Source organism: Prunus mume, linkage group LG5, assembly GCF_029339155.1.
Source record: "Prunus mume cultivar Tortuosa linkage group LG5, ASM2933915v1, whole genome shotgun sequence".
Classification (NCBI taxonomy): domain Eukaryota; kingdom Viridiplantae; phylum Streptophyta; class Magnoliopsida; order Rosales; family Rosaceae; genus Prunus; species Prunus mume.
The window spans coordinates 22,087,985-22,106,659 of record NC_142702.1 but is presented as its reverse complement, the minus strand read 5'-3'; the positions used below and the strand labels follow the sequence as shown (position 1 = coordinate 22,106,659).

The 18,675-nt window shown below is 38.3% G+C and overlaps 4 protein-coding genes, 1 long non-coding RNA gene and 1 pseudogene across 8 annotated transcripts; 3 read left to right on the top strand and 3 right to left on the bottom strand.

The window, feature by feature from the left end:
* Positions 1-1,257: 1,257 nt before the first annotated feature.
* LOC103332107 (acidic endochitinase-like) lies at positions 1,258-2,143 on the top strand (annotated as a pseudogene).
* Positions 2,144-3,857: 1,714 nt separating this feature from the next.
* LOC103332108 (uncharacterized) lies at positions 3,858-5,828 on the top strand. Its single transcript, XM_008234806.3, has 5 exons — positions 3,858-3,988; positions 4,289-4,376; positions 5,207-5,263; positions 5,340-5,418; positions 5,696-5,828. Exons 1-5 carry the CDS (start codon positions 3,942-3,944, stop codon positions 5,707-5,709), a joined length of 285 nt encoding a protein of 94 aa, XP_008233028.2. The 5' UTR covers positions 3,858-3,941; the 3' UTR covers positions 5,710-5,828.
* Positions 5,829-5,972: 144 nt separating this feature from the next.
* LOC103332030 (uncharacterized) lies at positions 5,973-9,250 on the bottom strand. Of its 4 annotated transcripts, none has more exons than XM_008234717.3 (8): positions 9,092-9,250; positions 8,722-8,867; positions 8,393-8,605; positions 7,412-7,482; positions 7,147-7,293; positions 6,894-7,031; positions 6,590-6,801; positions 5,973-6,469 (listed from the first exon to the last, which is right to left on the bottom strand). In XM_008234717.3, exons 2-7 carry the CDS (start codon positions 8,852-8,854, stop codon positions 6,595-6,597), a joined length of 909 nt encoding a protein of 302 aa, XP_008232939.2. In that variant the 5' UTR covers positions 8,855-8,867; positions 9,092-9,250; the 3' UTR covers positions 5,973-6,469; positions 6,590-6,594. The 4 variants fall into 4 exon arrangements, with proteins under 4 accessions (XP_008232939.2, XP_008232938.2, XP_088909337.1 ...); XM_008234716.2 differs by having other exon boundaries at positions 8,722-8,939; positions 9,092-9,225; XM_089053211.1 differs by having other exon boundaries at positions 8,722-8,968; positions 9,092-9,217.
* Positions 9,251-9,758: 508 nt separating this feature from the next.
* LOC148917343 (uncharacterized) lies at positions 9,759-10,797 on the top strand. The gene is made up of 2 exons (XR_016127330.1): positions 9,759-10,025; positions 10,163-10,797. It is a non-coding gene; the product is annotated as an uncharacterized LOC148917343 (long non-coding RNA).
* A 27-nt stretch (positions 10,798-10,824) lies between these two features.
* Positions 10,825-12,391, bottom strand: LOC103332036 (uncharacterized). Its single transcript, XM_008234727.3, has 2 exons — positions 11,162-12,391; positions 10,825-11,082 (listed from the first exon to the last, which is right to left on the bottom strand). The coding sequence occupies exons 1-2, from the start codon at positions 12,152-12,154 to the stop codon at positions 10,951-10,953; spliced, it is 1,125 nt and encodes a 374-aa protein (XP_008232949.2). The 5' UTR covers positions 12,155-12,391; the 3' UTR covers positions 10,825-10,950.
* Positions 12,392-15,402: 3,011 nt separating this feature from the next.
* Positions 15,403-16,911, bottom strand: LOC103332038 (uncharacterized). The gene is made up of 2 exons (XM_008234728.3): positions 15,950-16,911; positions 15,403-15,830 (listed from the first exon to the last, which is right to left on the bottom strand). The coding sequence occupies exons 1-2, from the start codon at positions 16,844-16,846 to the stop codon at positions 15,597-15,599; spliced, it is 1,131 nt and encodes a 376-aa protein (XP_008232950.2). The 5' UTR covers positions 16,847-16,911; the 3' UTR covers positions 15,403-15,596.
* Positions 16,912-18,675: the final 1,764 nt, after the last annotated feature.

Sequence of the window (18,675 nt, the reverse complement as noted above, 5' to 3'; positions counted from 1 at the left end):
TGTTTTATAAATGGGTTTTGATTGTGTAATGATGGGTTTTGGGTGTGTTTATAAAGTGTTTTGGGTGTTGGGTTTTTTTATAATTTCAACCTCCATTTTGGGTATTTTAGTGAAACTCCCTTATTTTTATAGGGGCCCTGGTTTGACTGGCTTGGTTCAATCTTTTCTAGTGTATTACCTTATTTTTCTAGGGGCCATGGTTTGATTCTGGGCTTGGTATTGTTTTCCATGGTAAGTTTGTGATTTCTTTCTATCACAGAATCATATGCATGATTGATTTATATGTAATACACTTTACTTTCGATTTGATAAAAAGAGATTTACCAATTCTATATTGTTCATTTGGAAATATGGTATGTAGGGCCTTTTATTTTTGTCGTCCTAGGCCTTGGAAAACACAAGGCCGGCTCCAGCATGGGCCTGTTGAAGGTAGAAAAAGGCTTGAATACTTTCGAGACATGAACATGATTAATGGTGAAGTGATGGTAAAATCCTATAATCATGACAAAGATGATTCCAAAGCACAAAGGCTATTGCAGCAGCCGAGCACCGAGACAATGGAATGAGACAGACATAACAACGCCAGGAAACCTACGGTGCGGATTTGATCCCTTTCTTTTCATCCAATTACTTTTAGCATCTTCAATGAAGGAGTTGTAATTTTCCAAAATAAATAAAAAAGAACTTGCTTATTACGGTTTTTCCCATGGGTCCATTTTGGTGGTTTATTTCGAAAGAGAATTTTTTTTATTTTATATTTTTTTCTAAGACATAATTTTGTCCCCCCTTGAAACTTGGTTGGTTGGTCTTGAGAAAACCAACAAAAAATGGCGATTGTTTTGCAAGCTACCAAGTTATTACTGTCTTTTTACTGGCACAACGCGATATTGCCATCAAAAAAATAAACATAGCATAAACTACATCTATCTACAACAAAAAATAACCTCAGATTTTATCAAAAATTCATCACTTATCAGCTTTTTATTCATTTATTTTTTTATAAAAATTATAGGAAATAACATCACTTATCAGCTTTAAACATCAAAACCCTTCTATGTCTAAATAGTGTTATCTAACTTGTATACTTTTCTCCTTAGTAATTATTACATATGTTTGGCAAGAACACAATAAACCCGTGTGCACAAAATTGACTAAGAAACAAAGCTCCAAATATCTTCCCAAACTCAGATCCTGCAAAGTCTATGAATAGATTAATCCCGCATGAGCCTTTGGCATCAAACTCATAACACAATAACTATGGCTGCCTTGTTCACCAAGTTTTGTTCTCAAGCTCTCTCACTATCTTCCTACTACTTCTCCCAGCCTTGTTTTCCCAATTCTATGCCGGAGTCGTTGTGGTTTATTGGGGTGTGGTGAAGGCTCACTCACAGACACATGTAACACTGGAAAATATCAAACTGTAAACATAGGATTTCTCTCAAAATTTGGCAATGGCCAAAGACCTGAAATCAACTTACAGCATCAAACGGCTGCCAAGGAGTGGGGGCTGACATCAAAAACTGCCAAAGCAAAGGTATCAAGGTCTTGCTTTCGATCGGTGGCGGCGCAGGAAACTATGGACTGTCATCTGATGCTGATGCTAACAGTGTAGCAGACTACCTATGGAACAACTTCTTAGGGGGCCAATCAAACTCAAGGCCTGTAGGCAACGCCGTTCTGGACGGCATAGATTTCGACATCGAGAAAGGTGGACCTTTCTATGATGCACTTGCTAGGAGGTTGTCTGACTACAGCAAAAGAGGCAAAAAGGTCTACTTAAGTGCAGCACCACAATGCCCATTTCCTGACCAGTATCTCAACGGTGCTTTGTCCACTGGCCTCTTTGACTATGTTTGGGTTCAGTTCTACAACAACCCTCAAAGTGAATTTACCACCAGCAACCCCAATGCCTTCAAGAACTCATGGAACAAATGGACCTCCTCCATAAAAGCCGGCCAGTTCTTCGTCGGGCTTCCGGCTTCCAGTCAAGCTGCTGGCAGTGGCTTTGTGAATCCAAATGATCTGAAAAACCAAGTGTTGCCTTTTGTTAAGGGATCTCCCAAGTATGGAGGTGTCATGCTCTATGATAAGTTCAACGATGACAGGAGTGGCTACTAGTTCTCAAATTCGAGGCAGTGTGTAACTTCAGCCCGTCGACTGGCCATCAGGTCTAAAGAAAAAAGCTATAACAAATAAGTAAAATAAAGTAAATGTCTTTGTCATTTTACTTTTATTTATTTTTATATTACTCTATTTACTTAAGTTTAATGCTTTGGATTCAAATAAAAATTCATCGTTCGATTTAATTATTTAGGCTATGAAAAGTCAATGATTTGATGTGTAGAGAATAAAAGCAAAATCTTGAAAATGATTATCATTTTTCTTAGTATAAAGAAGTCAAAGCAAAATAAATTGCTACTATTGGCCTCAGTACAAAGTCTTTAGAGTGTATGATTTTCAAAAAATAATTAATTTAGAAATAACTACATTCATTGATGAATAAAATGATGTCTTGTGTGTGCGTAAGTGAAGTATGAAATTCTTAAATGTTTATCGCCCTAATTTCAGTAACAATGTGAGTTTTTATTTTCATTTTTTTGCATATGTAGAATATATATGTTGATTCTGACTTTTACATCACTGACACTATAAAATTCGAAAACTTCAGCCCTGACTATCATTTCCTTATAAAGCGACATCTTATATAAAGTTATTACTATAGTACAATCTTTAGAGTGTATGATTTTCAAAAATAATAATAGATACTTTCATTTGTCAATCTCAATCACACTGATCTTTTAATCACTTAATACAAATTTCCTTACAAAGCGACCAAAATTTTAATCATATACCATTAGATCAAATTAAGAAAATTAGTGTCAGAAAACAAAAAGAAGAACTGTCCACTAACTAAACTAATATCACCATTGGAAGATGAAGGCGATCCTTTGCTTCAAGTCAATCATTGAATTTCGATCTAACGGTGGGGATTCGTAAATTCTCACAGTCAAATTATGTTGACCAAACGATGTAATCCAAAGCCTGTTAAAAAATGTTTAGCTCTAAAACCCAAGGTGGTCTTGGGCCTCGACTCAACCAGGCCTGTTACATATTCATAGCCCAAACTGCGGCTAAAGCAATTATTGTCGTCGTCTTGTCCTTTTTCCTGTCTGCCCAGCCAGACTAACCGACCCAAGTGAGAAGTTGAGCTCTCTCTCCATTTGTATTAAATGTTTACAAAAAAAATGTTTAAGTGTGAGTCTTCAATCACTCGTTTATTCACTTTTATGTATTAAATGTTTATGGGGAACTGGTTTTGAATGTTGAATTTCAATACAAGAAATCAGTACCTCGTCTTGATTGCAGACACTCCTCTGTTGGTGGTTTATGAGAGCATCCACAATGATATTCTCTATTTCTTAGTTAAAATTTAGCTAAAAATATAAGAAAACTATTTTAGGAGCTCTCTAAAAAATTTCAACTCCAACCATACTCCATAATTTGGAGAGTAATAAATGCTATAACTCTTTTTTGATTGGTCCATCTTTATTATAAAATAAAATAAAAAATAATTAACATTAAATAAAGGTTTGAAATACTAATTAAATAAAACCAAGGTGATTAGTGGTTCGGCAATTCCTATAGGGAGCCACTAAGAGTCCTTTCTCTCTCCTCAGATTTAGGAGTTCCTAGAGGACTCTATTTTAGGAGGTGGATAGGGAGCATGGTTGGAATTGCATTTTTACGATTCCTCCCTAAAATTTGTCTAAGGATGTGGTTTAGGGAGTCCATTGTGGATGCTCTAATGGTCGCCAAAGTATCATTTTGGTTTTCTGTACAATGAACGCTGGGGAGTGTTCCATCATTCAGTTTCTCTTTGTTTTATAACAACTTGCGTATCTTTTGAATTTATAGGCACTCCGTGTATCACAGATTGTGTAATGGCAGAGCTTGAGAAGTTAGGTCAGAAATATCGTGTGGCTCTGAGGTATTTTCCCATGTTCTCTACTAATATATTTCATGGCAAAATGGTTTGCAATTGGTGGATGCACGGATGCATGTCTTGTACTACCATCCCTCTTCATTGTGCTGTCTAGCAGTTTTTTACTGTTTGTTTTTACATATTCTATTTGTTCGATTGTGTTTTTTCTTCTTTTCATTTTTTTTTTCTGTTGGTTGGGTTCTAACCAATGAGTTGACTCCAGCTTCACTCATTAGCCTTGATAATTTGTTTGCTTGAAGTGACAAAAATAGTGTTTCTAACAAAGAAATTATTGTATCCTGACAGGATTGCCAAGGATCCTCGTTTTGAGAGACTACACTGCACTCATAAAGGAACCTACGCTGATGACTGTCTCGTTGAAAGGGTTACTCAGGTATGATTTACACCAAGTAACTGCACTTTCCCAGTTTGTTTATTGGAGTCTTTACCCCCTCTCTTTTCATTTGGGGGTAGGGGAAGTTGGGAGGGTGAAGTATAGAGGCTTTATAGCCTATCTTCTACTGTACAATTAAGTTTCCAATTTGTAGTATAATTAGTAAGTTGCTGCCTAGACTTGCTGAAGTGTGCATGATTTTTCCTTGCCAAGTAGTCGTAGCTCAACCTTTGGCATTTGAGAGGCACAAGATTCTGCCCATGTGAACAGATACCATGTTCTCTTTTTCCAAACAACAGTCTCCCAGTTTGTTCTAATCAAGTATAAAAAATTTCAGGTTGGAAAAAAGCCACAAATTGCATCCAACCCTTCTGAGAAGGCATTGAACTATGGATATTGCTTTATAACTAAAATGGTGGATCTTTGCTACTGCATGAATGTTAAAAAATTTATTATAGTTATTTGCTACAGTGTCTCTGGACTGTCGCACGTTTCATTCACATTCTTCTATGTTTATGTTGTACTTAAGCAAACGACCACAGTCTGCATGTAATGTTTAGAATTGGGATAGTCAATCTCATCAACAAGAAATCAGGTGGCTTTTGAAGAAAAAAGAAAATGCATATTTTCTCTCCTGAGACAGTTCACTTCAGACTATAATTTCAAAGTTTGTCCATTGCAGAGAGTGGTTGTGCATTATCTGTTTTGTATATTCTTTCTGTTAACAGACTGGCAAAGTTACTGGCCAGATTGTGGTGTTTTGGTGATTTCTGTTGCAGCTTATGAGAATTTTCTGATATTGACTGAGCACCTTGTTTTGTTGGGTACAGCACAAATGTTACATTGTTGCTACGTGCGATCGAGATTTAAAGCGAAGGATCCGAAAGGTGGAATAGCACGATGTTATGTGACATTAAGACGTTAATGTGTAACAACTGCGTAACTTTACTTGTTTAAGTGCAGATCCCTGGTGTGCCAATCATGTACATCACTCAACACAAGTATTCAATTGAGCGGTTGCCAGAAGCAACAATTGGTGGAGGTAGGCTTTGGATACCAGTCACAAAAGTACTGTTAATGGTCAATGCTGTTTTATAGTATTCATAAAGTTTACGGGCTCATGTCATGGATCTTGTCACTGAGGTGTTCCTAAAAATAACGCAAGATGATTTTTGCCGGTTCTTTTTAATGAATAGGAAGATGATAGCCAAACTTTTGGGATTTTATTTGAATGGGATATGCTATATTCAGTGTTTTAACAAACTAGTTTACTTCAGGTAAGATACTTATTAATACTTGTATATTCTGTTTTGGTGCAGCTCCAAGATTTTGATGATGGGAATGTGACCTTTACAAAGCCAAGACTAGTTCCACCATGTGATGCAAAACGTCTCTGGCTTTTTTTTTAATCTTTGATAATGCACTTCATCAAGGCTAAGTTATACGTTTTCGGTTAGGTGAATTTTCTTTCGGTTAGAACTTGTCAACTTTTTTCATTCATACTATTATTAAAGAAGAAACGGATGTCCACATGTAGCAGTAATGGTATTTTGTATTTACTTATGCAACTCTTAACTTTTGATAATGCACTTCATCAAGTATAAAATGCTAGCGTGCCAAGCTGCATGATCGATTCTGAATTCTCTTCAGAGAATGATGGTTCTTTGTTACAAATCAACTCAAAATCCAAACGAAAAGAAATAAAAATAACAAAACTCAGAAAAAGAGCACACAAACAACGCACAAAACACAACTTGCCACACATACCGACAACTATTTCATTTAAACAACAAATATTACGTTTTTTTTCTGTAATTACTTCAATAAAGTTTGATGAGTTTGACTCGAAGAAACACTCCAAAGCGCGACGAGTACAAGCTGATGTACAAGCTGATTAGGATTCTCAAAGGCTAAGGCTCAAGGTCTTTTTCAAGTAGCGTATTCTGACTTTTTCAACTGGTGCATTCCGCTATTGTATTGCAGCTGATAATAATATTACCATTATCTTCATGTTTCTATAAAGACCATAATTATAAACGCCTCGAATCAAAGCCAGCAACCCCTTTATTTGTAAAGCTCCTAAACCCAGAAGCCTGTAATTTTAAACCAAATTAAATAACGAACAGTGAGCAAGTATGAACACTTAAAAGTAATATATCAACAGAAAATTTTCTGTAAATGTGGCTTGACAAAACAAAGGACAAAAGAATAACCTTTTTCAAGCTGCAAGCTTCAAATGAACAAAGAACGCTTGGTGTAATCGCACATCACCATCCCAACAGGGGTAGTCTTCTGGGATTATAGCTAGTGCCCTACACATCGGGCAAAGGTTGTTCTTCAGAAGCCACTCCTTTATGCAGTCAGAATGATATTCATGAGAGCAGTAATATAAACTCGCAATCTTGTCTTGGTCCTTATATTCAATCTGCAGAGATTCAACAAAAGATGAGCAAATGCTGCAAGAAAACAAAATAAGGACGGAGTTGGGACAGTTTATCAGAGAACATTATAGCATACCATGCAAATGCTGCAACTATCGGGTTCGCCCACTGTTTCCGATACATGGAGTCTTGTTCTTAAACGGTTCGTAATGGTTGTCTCTGACAACCCAGCTTTCTCCTTGGAAAGCTGTTCCTCCAAGAAACAACGTAGATCCTGCAAGGATACGCGGCCTGTTATGTACTTGATTTTCATGACAGTACGTTTACCTTCATCCCCACTTATTACGTAACATAAAACTGAAGAACAAACTGAAGATCACCCCCCTCACCTCATCTTTCAAGTTATCGGCCAAATTCAAAACACGGTAATAATTCATCACTTTCTCCATGCTCGACAAACTCAACATGTGAGACACTGTCCACTTTGGCCATTGCATCTTAGATACTTGTGTTAGTTTTGTACTTGTGTAACTTCCCTAAGGAGAGATTCCAAAGGAAGCAAGCAGAAAAATTAGTTATATAACGCAGACCAAAATACTGAACTAAATTGAAGTGGATTGTTTTGAAGAATGACTATAAACACTGAGAACATACCTTATTTGTCCTATCCGATGATAGGCTGTTGCTTGCTCTCTCTACACAGCCACCTTCCCTGACATTACTCCCTGAAAAGAGAAATAAGAAATTCACCACTTGTTCACTAAATTGCAATAGTCCTCACTAAGAATTATGCACTTCAACAAATAAATGATGAGAAGAGGATTTCAACACAACAGGCACGCGTTAATTTTCTACGATAGAAGAGACAGAATGGAGCACATACATAGAAGTTTGAGCATACAACCCAAAACCAAATGGCAATGAGTGAAGATGTGATATATTGCAAAATATGTCTTAAATTCCCAATGTGCAATTTTACACACACAAGCATGCCCCAACATAAGGCGGGACTAAGGTTACCATGTCATCAATTACGTTAACTGACGGGAATGTAAGGTTACCACGTCATCAATTACGTTAACTGACGGGAAGCATATGTGGCCATATGACCTTACTTGTGAATAGCCCCCTCTGATACCATAGAGGCTTAACATTTTGAGTATAATGCTTAGAATTCACAACGTGAAATTTTATATTCACAAACACAACCTTCACGTACGGCGGGACAGAGGCGAACACGTCATCAACTTTATTGATTGACGTGAAGCCGATGTGGGCCTACGGTATTACATGCAGATTGCACAATATGATACCATGTTAAAATTAGACAATCCGCCCAAAAATCACATGACAATAGGTGGAGAGACTTAAGATGTTATATCTCGTTATGGGAGGCTTTATTTTCCCGCCGTGGAATTCTATTCTAGCCAACACGATCCTAACGTGCAACGGGACTAAACGAAACAGGTCGTTAATTATATTGCTTGACATGAAGCATATGCGGCCACAGGGCCTTACATGTGGATTCATCTGCTCTGACACCATTTTAAAGTAAAAGCATCCAACCCACAACCATTTGACAATGCATGGACGGGCTGAAAACATTTATATACTGTGGCACAAAGCTTGAGATACCTGAGATAGTACTTATATTCTGAACATCATGAAGATCATCCCTGTTCTCTAGTCTTCCTTGGGTAGACAGAGGGGCATCCTCATGAGCACCTAAAGAAATATGGTTGGAAGATTCATTTGCAATATCTACTGAACTTGAACTTGAACTTGAGCCTGTTGAAACCTCAACTTCCACACACTTGCTGGTTGTAATTTGTGCCTTACTTTGGCTACCTATAAAGGAGACCTATGTCAAATATATTTCAGCTCCCAAAATGAAAACTCACCATACCATACCATATACCATGAAACAGAGACATAGACATCAAATTGACAAATTGATTAGTAACCTGCATAACAAGCATCTTGTGAACAAGTGATCCCATCATCATCATCATCCAATTTTCTCCTCAAATTCCTTTCGCTACAACCTGATACACATTCTAAATTCTTCCCTTTGCATGAACCATTAGCATCATCCATGAAGCGATCCTTCCTGAAATGATCAGGTTGGTCATGATGATTGCCAATCGATAGTATCACTCGGGATTTAGAAGAGCTTGGCATGCTAGAAATTTCAGGACAATTAATGAACAGCTGAATTCGAAATTGAACATAAAGTTTCTCAGAGAAAAACCTCAACTGATGTACTTGAAAATCCAAATCTAATCTAAATAAATATGCAAAAATTGAGTCAACCGTTTGGGAAGCATGACTTACTCAGAAGTTTCCGCTGGGTCTGAATGCAATTTCCACAGAGTCGGCAGCCAGCCTGGACCGATTCGCTTTGTGAAGGAGACAATTAAGTGGCGGTGGATCTAATGCTTTCTGTCCTTGTCAATCCAACCCCCATCGTTTTCTTCAACCAGCGGCTACCCACCGAACACGTAATCGACGGCTGAGATTGTGCCGCGAAACGTGGTACAGGTCAGATCTTATTTGATATTGGCTAGGACTTTTTGGAGATTTTATTTTTCTTTGATAAAAGTTAGAGGAGGGCCTGCTTGTCTTGTCACGCAATTGAAAAGTAGCCTTCCTCTATTATTTTTATGGGAGTTTCACTAAAACACTCAAAATGCAGGTTGAAATTATAAAAAAACTTAACACTCAAAATATTTTATAAACACACCAAAAACTCATCATTACACACACTCAAAACTCATTTATAAACACACCCAAAAAGTTGATTTTGGGGTTAATTTTGGGTGTGTTTCTATGTTTAAATAGTACTTGAGTTTTTTTATAAATACACGTTTAAGATTGAGTTTATTTATAAATTTGTATATTTTTATTTAGAGAGCGACTTTTGTTGACTTTTCTGTTTTGTTTTTTGACATTTTGTTACGTATCGACAAAAGTCACAAAATTATTGGGGGACCAGCGATAATTAATTTGAAAGCTCATGGAAAATATACAAGCAGTGATAATAATATAAATTTTTTGGTGGTTGAGAAATCCCTTGTATAAATACTCTAAGAATAAGAAACAAAGCTCACAACTCGCTTGGTTGAGAGATGGTTAGATAATAAAATTTGAATCTCTTAAAAAGAAAAACATCCTGCTTCCTGCTTCCTGCTTCTTGCTTCTTTTCTTCTTCTTTTTTCTTCACCTTCCTTCATCTTGATTACTTCATTCTTTTGAGTGTGCTGCAAAGGTAGCTCGCCCTTTGCAAAAGGATATTTTGTGGTTCATATATATATTATTCATTTATTTATTTTGTGTGTTTGTGTGGAAGAAGATCACAGAATGATTATAACGGCATAATATTTTAAGAGACTCGTTTATGTGCAGACAATAACAAAGATGAGGAGCAGGAGACAAGCAATATTGGCATATCAATTTCTTATTATCTTCATTAATTAAAAAAACCTAACCCTACTGAATTAGAGACTCTTCAGTTTTCACGTTGTCTGTCCACCTCCCCAAATTCCATATCTCCCTCCTTCCTCTCCTTCCCATCCTCGGCACTCTGCCGGCCTATGCAGCCGATGGATCCATCGCCTCTTCGCCGCCACAAGACTCCCTCCTCATTGGCTTTTTGGTCAGCACACATATAATAACAACTGCAGATCTGCTTGATCAAGACCCATATCATGATCAACATCATCGCGGTATAATGGTCCTTCTATGAGAGGTTATATATGGACGTGGTCGAGGCAGGTGATGCAAGGAGCGGTGTTATGACCCCTCAACTACCGTTGACCAAAGATTGTAGACCTCATCTCAAAGGAGGAGGGAGTGGAGTGGTGGTGGATCGACGGCAGAGGTCCGGCGAAGCGCCGGTGATGGGAAGAGGAGAGGAAGAGGGATAGAGGGAAGCGGTGTCGGATGCCTCATTATTTTATATTCAAACGTGACACAAAATGTGATTTTCCTCCCATTTTTACTCAAAAAGTTACTGTTTCATCGTCTACCTCATAACAAAACCATTCAATATGCAAGTAACAAGTGAGTGGCACACCGAAAATCTGCTCAGCTATTCTTAATAAAATATCCAAACATATAACATTAAGCTGCTCAGCTTATTTACTGCTAGTGAGCAACTGCAAAATTAAACCATCAAACTCATCAAGGTGGCATCAGTCAGCTGTTTTGGGCACCTCAGCCTGCGCTTCCTCTCCAGCAGCCTTCTCCGCCTTCCTTTTCTTGGCATTGCATCCCTCCACCTCACCAACAACACTACTTTTATCAGTCTCCTCCTCCTCCTCCTCCTGAAATTATCATGCCATAAGGATTCATATGCAAAACTGTATATATGTTTACACAAAAAAACAGAGAACATATATATACCAGTAGGTCCACTGCAACTTGGTTGAGGTCTGGAATGCAAGGCCTGTGCTTCAACCCTTTAGCTGAAGAGCAACCCACCTTCCACTCCAATGCCCGCGGAGTTGGGTGGGTCATGGAGGCGGTGGATGGCATTGGCATGTCAATGGTTATGGGCATTTTCATAAACAGCCCGACTCGGACGCTTTCCATCACTGCCTCCATAACTCGGTCTTGTAGAGTCAACATGTGCCATATCTCCACCGAGTCCAAACTTCCGAGTCCACTGGAAGTCAACATCTTCAGGTACTCGGTTTTCTTCTCCTCGCCGAATTTGGTGGCCACGTAGTCACCCACAAGACCCACAAATTCGGCGAGGTTGATCTCCTTCGCGGACGACACCAGTGCCTTCATCGCCGCCGAACTCGCCAGGCTGTGTATGATGTTCGGGTCGGGCATTTCGGAGTTACTGACCCAATCCAGATCAATCATCGTGCGGTCTCCATCATCACTCGATATCACGCAAAGTTTCATGAAGTCGAACTTGTCCGCCGCCGAGAAATTGAAGTTGAAGTTGAAGGCGACACCGGAGCAAAAGGCGCGAGCTTTGACCATACAGCCCTTCGGAATCGGGTCGGTGACGTCCATCACTAGGATGCTTTCTGGGCTAAGAGCTTTGTCTCCGGCGGTCAGGAGGACCATGTAGTATCTGGTTGTTTTGGCACTACGGTCCACCGGGTCACCGGTTTTTGACTTGGGTCCGAAGGCTGCGGCCAAAGGTTCGGGTGCACGGGCAACAGGGTTACCCGCTACGAGGTCATGGTTCATTTCGGGGTAGAGGGCAAGCGGATCATATCGGAGTTGTTTGAGTAGCGTTTCGGCCAAGTTGTGGTAAGTAGAGGGAGCAATTGGAGAAGACGACGACATAGTTGCTTCAAGGGATGAATAATGTCGGGATGAAGGGAAGGAGAAAGATGAGACCTTTTTTTTTTGGGGGGACTCGAAACGCACTTTCATTAAACGAAAGGGAAAAGAAGGGCACAGCCCAAATACAACCAAGAAACAGCACCAACTTAACGAGAAACCAAGCTAACAACTATAAAACCCCAGGGAGTATTAGGCCAACTACACGAGCCTGACCCAAAAAAACCACCAACCGCCCCAGAAGACGAGCGTCAGTTCCTAACTGGGCAAACGAACCTTAGATTTGTGGAGGACAGGGAGAATTTGGGATTATATATAGGGGGGCGAGGATGCTAGCCAGTCTGGAGAGGCTAATGCATTGGGCTGCGGAGGGTAAAATCGGAATAGGAAAAAAGGAATTTAGTGAGATACGAGTCAGTGCGTAATATACAGACAGCTGTCATAGAAAGGAAGCAAAATGTTTGCTTCGACTCACATCTCACATCTTACGGAAACTCACGGAATATATTGACAGCTGTCATAGAAAGGAAGGAGAATGGGTTTGGCTGTTGATTTGGTTCAGCATAAGGTCAGAACAAAGTTGAAACCACCGACAAGAATTTCTGCTATTATTATTATTTTAGGCAAAGAAAACTGAAGAAACAAAAACAAACAGTTGAAATTTGCTTTGTTTCCATTTCATTTATTTATAATAATCAGTAATATAATGCTGATCGATTAGTTGTCGATAAAATATAGCAACCAAAAATGCATGGTGGTGTTGATGAAAGGGTCCTACCATCGAATCTAAGTGTTGAAACTGGATGTTTTTTTATATATAATTTTCTTTAACAATGTTTTTATTTTATTTTATATAATTTCAAATTGTAAGAGTACAACCTGCTTAGCGCCTCTCACATCATCCATCTATGCTAATTTGTTGACACTTATCGGATAATAAAATATACCAGCTTAACATCATGACCAGCAACCATTTGTCAAAAGTCATCAATCAGCAGGCAGAATTCATGCAAATCAGTCCAATACAAATTCAACATCATCTGTACAGGCACAGGGGGCCATTTGGTCTCGTATGGATTCAGTCTTATGAATTTATCAACCCCTATCTAAATTTCAATTTCAAAGACAATTTTGTGACACTTGATTCTCAATTAATTTGTCTGTCACCAAGAGCATAGATGGATGATGTTTTGCGCAATTATGTTATAAACTTTTTTATATATGACTCACACTCCATCAAATTAGGATAACGAATGTCAATATCTCTCTAGAAATTAATCCTAGAAATTTTTTGTAGTACTTACGACGAAAGTCAATGTTTCTCCCTCAATCTCATTTTTATTTCAATTCTCTCTCTTTTTCATCTATATTCTAGCACAAAAAACAAAAAAATAGAAACTAAAAACTAGAATTTAAATAATTATCATACTCGCTCTAAGATAATGCTAATTAGTTGCTAATAGATACCAACCAGAATGCATGATGCATGGTGGGACAGGCGATTGATTGGGAAGGCAAAGATTCTGTTTCTAGTTATCAAACGGTCCTTTCTACCGTCACCGCCGTTGTGTGTTGACATTGGAATAATAAAGGTAGCCTTCAGTTGACCAAAGTGGACTTTGAAGTGAGAGTTCATTTTTTTTTCTCTTTTTTCTTTTTTTTCCGAAAGTCCGATGTAGATGGTTTACAATTTTAGATTATTTTTTTTCTTTTATTTCATGTAGCTTGTGCATCTAAATACACACGTGTCGCCACCTAATTGATAATTGACCATTTAGCAAACGGGGTCAACAACTCACCGGATCCACTCCCACATAGAATGAAAGCAAATCCCGCTTGTTCACATCAGCAAAATGAGATGGAGCTATTAGGCATCCTAGTTCCGAATCATGTCATTAGTTAAAATAAATGAAAGTACGACCATATGCAATTCTACTGTCATGGTTGATTAGGACATGGAGATGGAGATGAATTTTGATGCACATTCATGTAACTTATAACATTTGGTCTCGTATGGATTCAGTCTTATGAATTTATCATATCTAAATTTCAATTTCAAAGTTTTGTGACACTTGATTCTCAATTAATTTGTCTGTCACCAAGAGCATAGATGGATGATGTTTTGCGCAATTATGTTATAAACTTTTTTATATATGACTCACACTCCATCAAATTAGGATATGTCAATATAGAAATTAATCTAGAAATTTTGTAAAAAAGTCAATGTTTCTCCCTCAAATCCATTTTTATTTCAATTCTCTCTCTTTTTCATCTATATTCTAGCACAAAAAATCATCAAATTCTAATCCAATCAAATTATAACGACTGTCATATAGAAATTATATCCTATATTTTAATTTCTCCCTCTCTCTTTCTTTTTTTATTCTTTTTCTGTTTCTCTCTCTATATTCCACAAAAAACAAAAAAATAGAAACAAAAACAAATTTAAATAATTATCATCCTAAGATAATGCTAATTAGTTGCTAATAGCAAGAATTCAAAATTGAGTTCTGTTTCTAGTTATCCGGTCCTTTCTACAAAACACACAGTGGACTTTGAGTGAGTTTTTTAATCCGATGAGATGGTTTACAATTTTAGATTTTTTTTTTCTTTTATTTCAGAGCATCTAAATACTGTCGCCACAATTGATAATTGACCATAGCAAACGGGGTCAACAACTCACCGGATTCCCACATATGAAAGCAAACCCGCTTCACATCAGCAAAATAAGGAATTAAATTCCGAATCATGCATTAGCAAGCATACGACCATATGCAATCTCTGCTGTCATGGTTGATTAGGACATGGAGATGGAGATGAATTTTGATGCACATTCATGTAACTTATAACATTTCAAAAAAAGGACCACATTCATGTAATTTTTAACATTTCAAAAGAATTCCAACGACATATATATCGCGGCCTTCATTCGTGTGTCTTGTACTTTTGACTTTGTTTGCCCAAGGATTTTGCTCAACTACTTTCAAGTCATTAATCAACAATTAAATACACCATGAAGAAATTAGATTAATTCATCCGCTGCTTTAATTGAAGAAATAAAAAACGTGGTTGCCCAAACTCACATTGCAAGGACAAACTTTGGTCACTGGTATTGTAAACCTTTCGCAACCCAAAGACCACCCTTCATCAATTTTAGCATCTTTTTCTTCAAAATAGTTAATTTCATGCCACTGTGTACAGCTACATGACATGATTAATTGGTCCATATATACTTCCTTTGCAAACAAGAAGAAAAGTGGTCCATATTTCCAAAAAGGATCAACATATATAAGCTGTACAATTTGACTAAAGTTTCTGATAACACAACATCAGAACATCCGTACATGATAATACCCGAAAGAAACACTTCCAGGTTCCAGCCTGCATCCAGACCAGCAGCATCTTATTTATGTATAAATAAAGTCAAACATTCGTGTATGTATAATTGCACACAAAAATTAAAGAAAAAAGTGGATGGATGGATGGGGTGGGTTGAGGCTGATGATGATGAGTCCTCTCATCTGTAGCTTCAGATTCATGGATTGGCGGGCTCGTCAATACGAAGAGCTCCACCGTGCCTGGCCTTCTTCCTCTGCAGATGCTGATCATACGGATCCTGGTCGTCCATAACAGCCACCGCCTTGCGCTTCTGGTCCTGATGATGATCAGCCTCATCACCGCTGCTCTCCTCCTCATCAACATCATAATTACCGCTGCCCTGGTCCTCTTCCTCATCATCAACAACATCATAATTGCGAGCATCCGAGGACTGAAATTTGGGTTTAACAAACAAATATGGGATGTATAATAAAAATCGATAATAATAATCAAAGGTAAAACAAAGACGGCAGTCTGAGAGAGTTGGATACATAAATAATTTATAAATACCAAAGTCTCTTTGTTGTCGTCGAACCAAGTTGATGATGCTTGCTTGTAATCAATCCTAGCATATTGCTTGACGGGGGCCTTACAGTGATGTGGCGGAGCGAGGACCAGCTCCAGCGGCGATGGAAGATCCTCGACGCGGATTAGGGCTTCGATTAGGCCTTCCTCCACCAGCTCCTTCTCAATTTCACCTCCCCGGGAGAGGGACAGCATATTCCAGATCCGAATGGAATACAGATTGCAAAGCTGGAGTTCGGTCAAGCTGCTCTTGTTCTTCATATACTCCGCCAGCCCCTCGAGGCCCTCTTGCTTGACAACCAACGAACACACAGCATTGATAAAATGGAAGATGTTTCTGTTCTTGATTATTAGGACCAGCTCCGAAGCTGAGACATCTGGTGGTGGCAAGTTGAGGTCCGGGATGCCCTTCGCCGTGTAGTTCATGTCGGCAAGCTCTGGTGGCGGCAGAAAACAGAAACCCACGAGTTGGTGGCTGCTGTTGCTGCTGTGTAAGTCCATGTTCAAGCGGAAGGCCGAGCTTGCAGCGATTGCATCTTCTCGGCTCGGGCCGTTGACGGGGATCGAAGACAAAAAGACCCTCTCTGGGCTCAAGCTTGTGGTACTGTTTGTGCCGTTCGTTACTGCAACCGAGTAGAGTCGACTGGCATTTGGTGACATGAAAGCAGGTGAAGAGGGTCGGTTAATTGGGCGTGAATGGACCCTTTCTTCAAGAAAGGGTCCATTCCCTTGTTTGTTACTGCTTTCTTCAACCTCTGCAGCTTTCATCGCATGGAAACGGACTTCTTGTTGGTGGAGACGGAGTAAATTGACTAAAGAAGAAGAAGAAGAAGGAGAAGTGATCATTTCAAAGGGGTTTTGAAGAAGAGACGAGATAGTCATAGCTTAGCTCTGTGAGTCTAGACTAGAGACAGAGAGAGGAGAGAGAGGTGAGGGGTGTTTGAATGTTGAAAGTGGTATTTATAGATAGATGTACGGCATGTTTGGGAGTGCTTTTAGAAGGACTAAAAGCGCTTTCTGATAACTAAAAGTGCTTCTGACAGCGTTTGTGGAAAAGTTTAAAAGCGCTTCGGATTATAGAAGCACTTCCTGGATAAGCACTTGCTATGTGCTTATTTAGAAAGCACTCCCAAGTGTTTTTCCACGAAGCACTTTAATTTTTTATGAAAATTCTAAATTTTTATAATAAAAGCGTTTTTGTTAGAAGCGCTTATGAGCAAAAGTACTTCCTACAGAAACAATTTCAAACAAGCTCTAATTTTTCTTCCATGGAAGGATCCATTTAATCAACTTTTAGTGGGGCCTGCGTGCTCGCGTGGTTTCCGATTGTAGTTTATTTCGTTTCCCTTATAAATAAAAAATACAAAAACAAAACTTTGTATTGGGGTGGGGTGGGGCCAGTCTCTCACTTTGTATTGGGGTGGGACTATTGTGTATTGGGGTGGGATGCTAGCCAGTCTTTCACTTTGTATTTTGGGGGATGATAATTTGGGATGATAAACTCCAAAAATAATGATTATTTTATTAAAAATAAAAGAAACCGTGTTGAGTGAAGGAAGCGAATAGAATCTAATGTCTCTCTTACTCTACTCATCCTATAAAAGCCAAAGAAAAATGCTATGGGGTGGGAAAGTTTTTCTGAGTCCTGTTGGTGGGTTTAATGTGTTTTTTTAATTGTATGGCCATTTCTGATTGAGCCACATCTTCATTTTAGAAGGAGTTCATTTTTCTCTTTCTAGAGCAACAGTAGTGGACAAGCTGTGACCATAAAATGTGTAGAAATGACCAAAACTGTCGGGCAATAAATTTATGGCTTTGTTTTCATTGCTTTGTCATGTATATGTATATATAGCCACCACCACTAGGCACAACCACTTAGATTACTTGCTTCTTGGTTGAATTGACTCTATATATATATACACACACATTAACCTTTTGTGGTTATTATATCGTCATATTTGAATTATTTTTTTGTGGGCATTTGTATTTGTTTTTGTGGCTGATGATCTTTGTGATTAATTTATGAATACAATTATCGCTTTTCTCTCACACGTGAGGAATTAATTAATTTTTGGCAGTATAATAATGTTCAAGTTCAACGACATTTTAATTAATTTTCAAACAAAGATATGACAGACAAAATCTATTAGCTATAAATTCTAAATTGATTTGGGATTTACCTAGTCATGAATGAGAGAGAGAGAGAGAGAGAGAGAGAGAGAGAGAGAGAGAGAGAGATCATCACGTTGGGTCTTGGAATGTAGTGTTCGGTAGCCCCAACTCTAAATCATATATTGAAAAATCATAAAATATTGGATTAGAAATACTAAATCTCATATTAAAAACTGGGTTAGAAATAATTTGACAGAAGATTATGAAAAAAAGTAAATACAGCTAGCTGCGAAGAAAAATTTGCAAAGACCCGATTGAGACCCCCACCAAGGACACATCATCTTTTTATCGGCCGTATCCACCAAACCTTACACAACTAGCTATGAAGGGGTCAAACAACCAAATCAATAAAAAGAGGGAAGCTTGTAACAAAAATAAATAAAAAGCGGGAAGCTAATTGTAATTAATTAAGGTAAAATAATATGCTTGTGGCATGGAGGGTGGTTGTAGATAGACCCAGCTTAGCCACTTAGCTTCGAGTGAGACAGTGACTTAATATTAGCATTATGTTAATTGTCCTTTTGATAATCGTTTTTTGT